At 33.8% G+C, this 1,318-nt stretch overlaps 1 protein-coding gene across 1 annotated transcript; it reads left to right on the top strand.

The window, feature by feature from the left end:
- Window positions 1–323: 323 nt before the first annotated feature.
- On the top strand, window positions 324–968 carry LOC147945007 (uncharacterized). Its single transcript, XM_087451579.1, has one exon. The coding sequence runs from the start codon at window positions 457–459 to the stop codon at window positions 787–789; it is 333 nt and encodes a 110-aa protein (XP_087307705.1). The 5' UTR covers window positions 324–456; the 3' UTR covers window positions 790–968.
- Window positions 969–1,318: the final 350 nt, after the last annotated feature.

Genomic DNA, 1,318 nt, shown 5'->3' with positions numbered 1-1,318 from the left:
ACCCGGAAGTTGATTTGTACTTTTCTTTTACTAATATAGAGATAACATGATTTTATCTGGTGTAGAATAAATTGACTATACGCACGTCATCCTTCATCGTTAAAGATAGATTATAAATTTATGCCAAACATTTTTCTACTATATGTCTGTGTTACATGAAATATTTAAAATATGTTTGAGAAAAAAAAAAGAGATTGATCGAGAACGCATTTAAGGAAATTGCACACTTCAAGAACAAATAATGAATGCCTCGCTTAAATGCATCCTTGGTGCACAGCACTATCAATCTCGTATTTAACTCTTGTGGAAGTCACTAGAGAACCTAACCTAACCAAGTAACCAATAGATTGATTATACAACTATTTTCGTATAAAACCTCTATATAAATAAAGCCAATATTATTCTCGAAGAAATACTCATTTCAACTCTCTCACAAGTCGAAACCAAATTTCCAACATGAAGAAGACCTACAAGTTTCAAAGCCTCTTCCCTTCTCTCATCTTCCTCATAATCCTGCTCTCGATTTCGAGAGCCACCGCCGCCACCGGCTCCGCTAGTGTCTGCCGGCATCCACCGTCACGAAACAGCTGCAAGACATGCATGGCGGAGCAAATGAATTATGTTTGTCCCAAGTGCGTGCCGGTGCTCCGATGCATGGCTCGTTGCCTTTGGGGAGGTGTGAATCAAAGGAAATGCACAACCACGTGTGGTTGCGACATCACGGCCAAGCCGTCGCTGTTCGAGTGTAAACGCTGCGTTTCCAGGTGTAAGTGTAGTTGTGCGGCTTAAGGAAAACGTAACAATCGACTTTAATCAATCCCCTCTTTGATGTTTGGAAGTAATAATAATGTATCAACTGCTGGATCTTTTGTACTTTAACCTTTTTATATGTTTACTAGAATTTGTACCCGCGCACGTGCTGGATTTTAGTTTAAAATTTTTTATCAATAGAAATTGTTGAGCTCAAATATAATCATTCCAACTTTTGAGTATAAATCTATATAAATACTAAACTTACTTTACTCAGTGATATACAACATATATATTTTTGAAAATAATATTTCTTTGTTATATCTATTTACAATTTTACGTGGGATTTTAGTTAAATTTTTTATCAATAAGAATCATTGAATATGAATATAATTTGGAGATTAAAAGATAAATCTATATAAATTCCGTACTTATTTTACTAATCTATATATAATATATATTGTCTAGTGTTGGAATAATATTGTTGACAATCCTCTGACCTTTTATTTTTAAAAGAATTTATTCCATATTCATATCACATGAAAACATAATTTTGAAAGTTCTAACA

The sequence above is a fragment of the Camelina sativa genome, chromosome 5, assembly GCF_030686135.1.
Source record: "Camelina sativa cultivar CO46 ecotype springtype chromosome 5, ASM3068613v1".
Taxonomy (NCBI): domain Eukaryota; kingdom Viridiplantae; phylum Streptophyta; class Magnoliopsida; order Brassicales; family Brassicaceae; genus Camelina; species Camelina sativa.
Note: the sequence above shows the minus strand (reverse complement) of the source record. Positions and strands in the feature narration are given on the sequence as shown.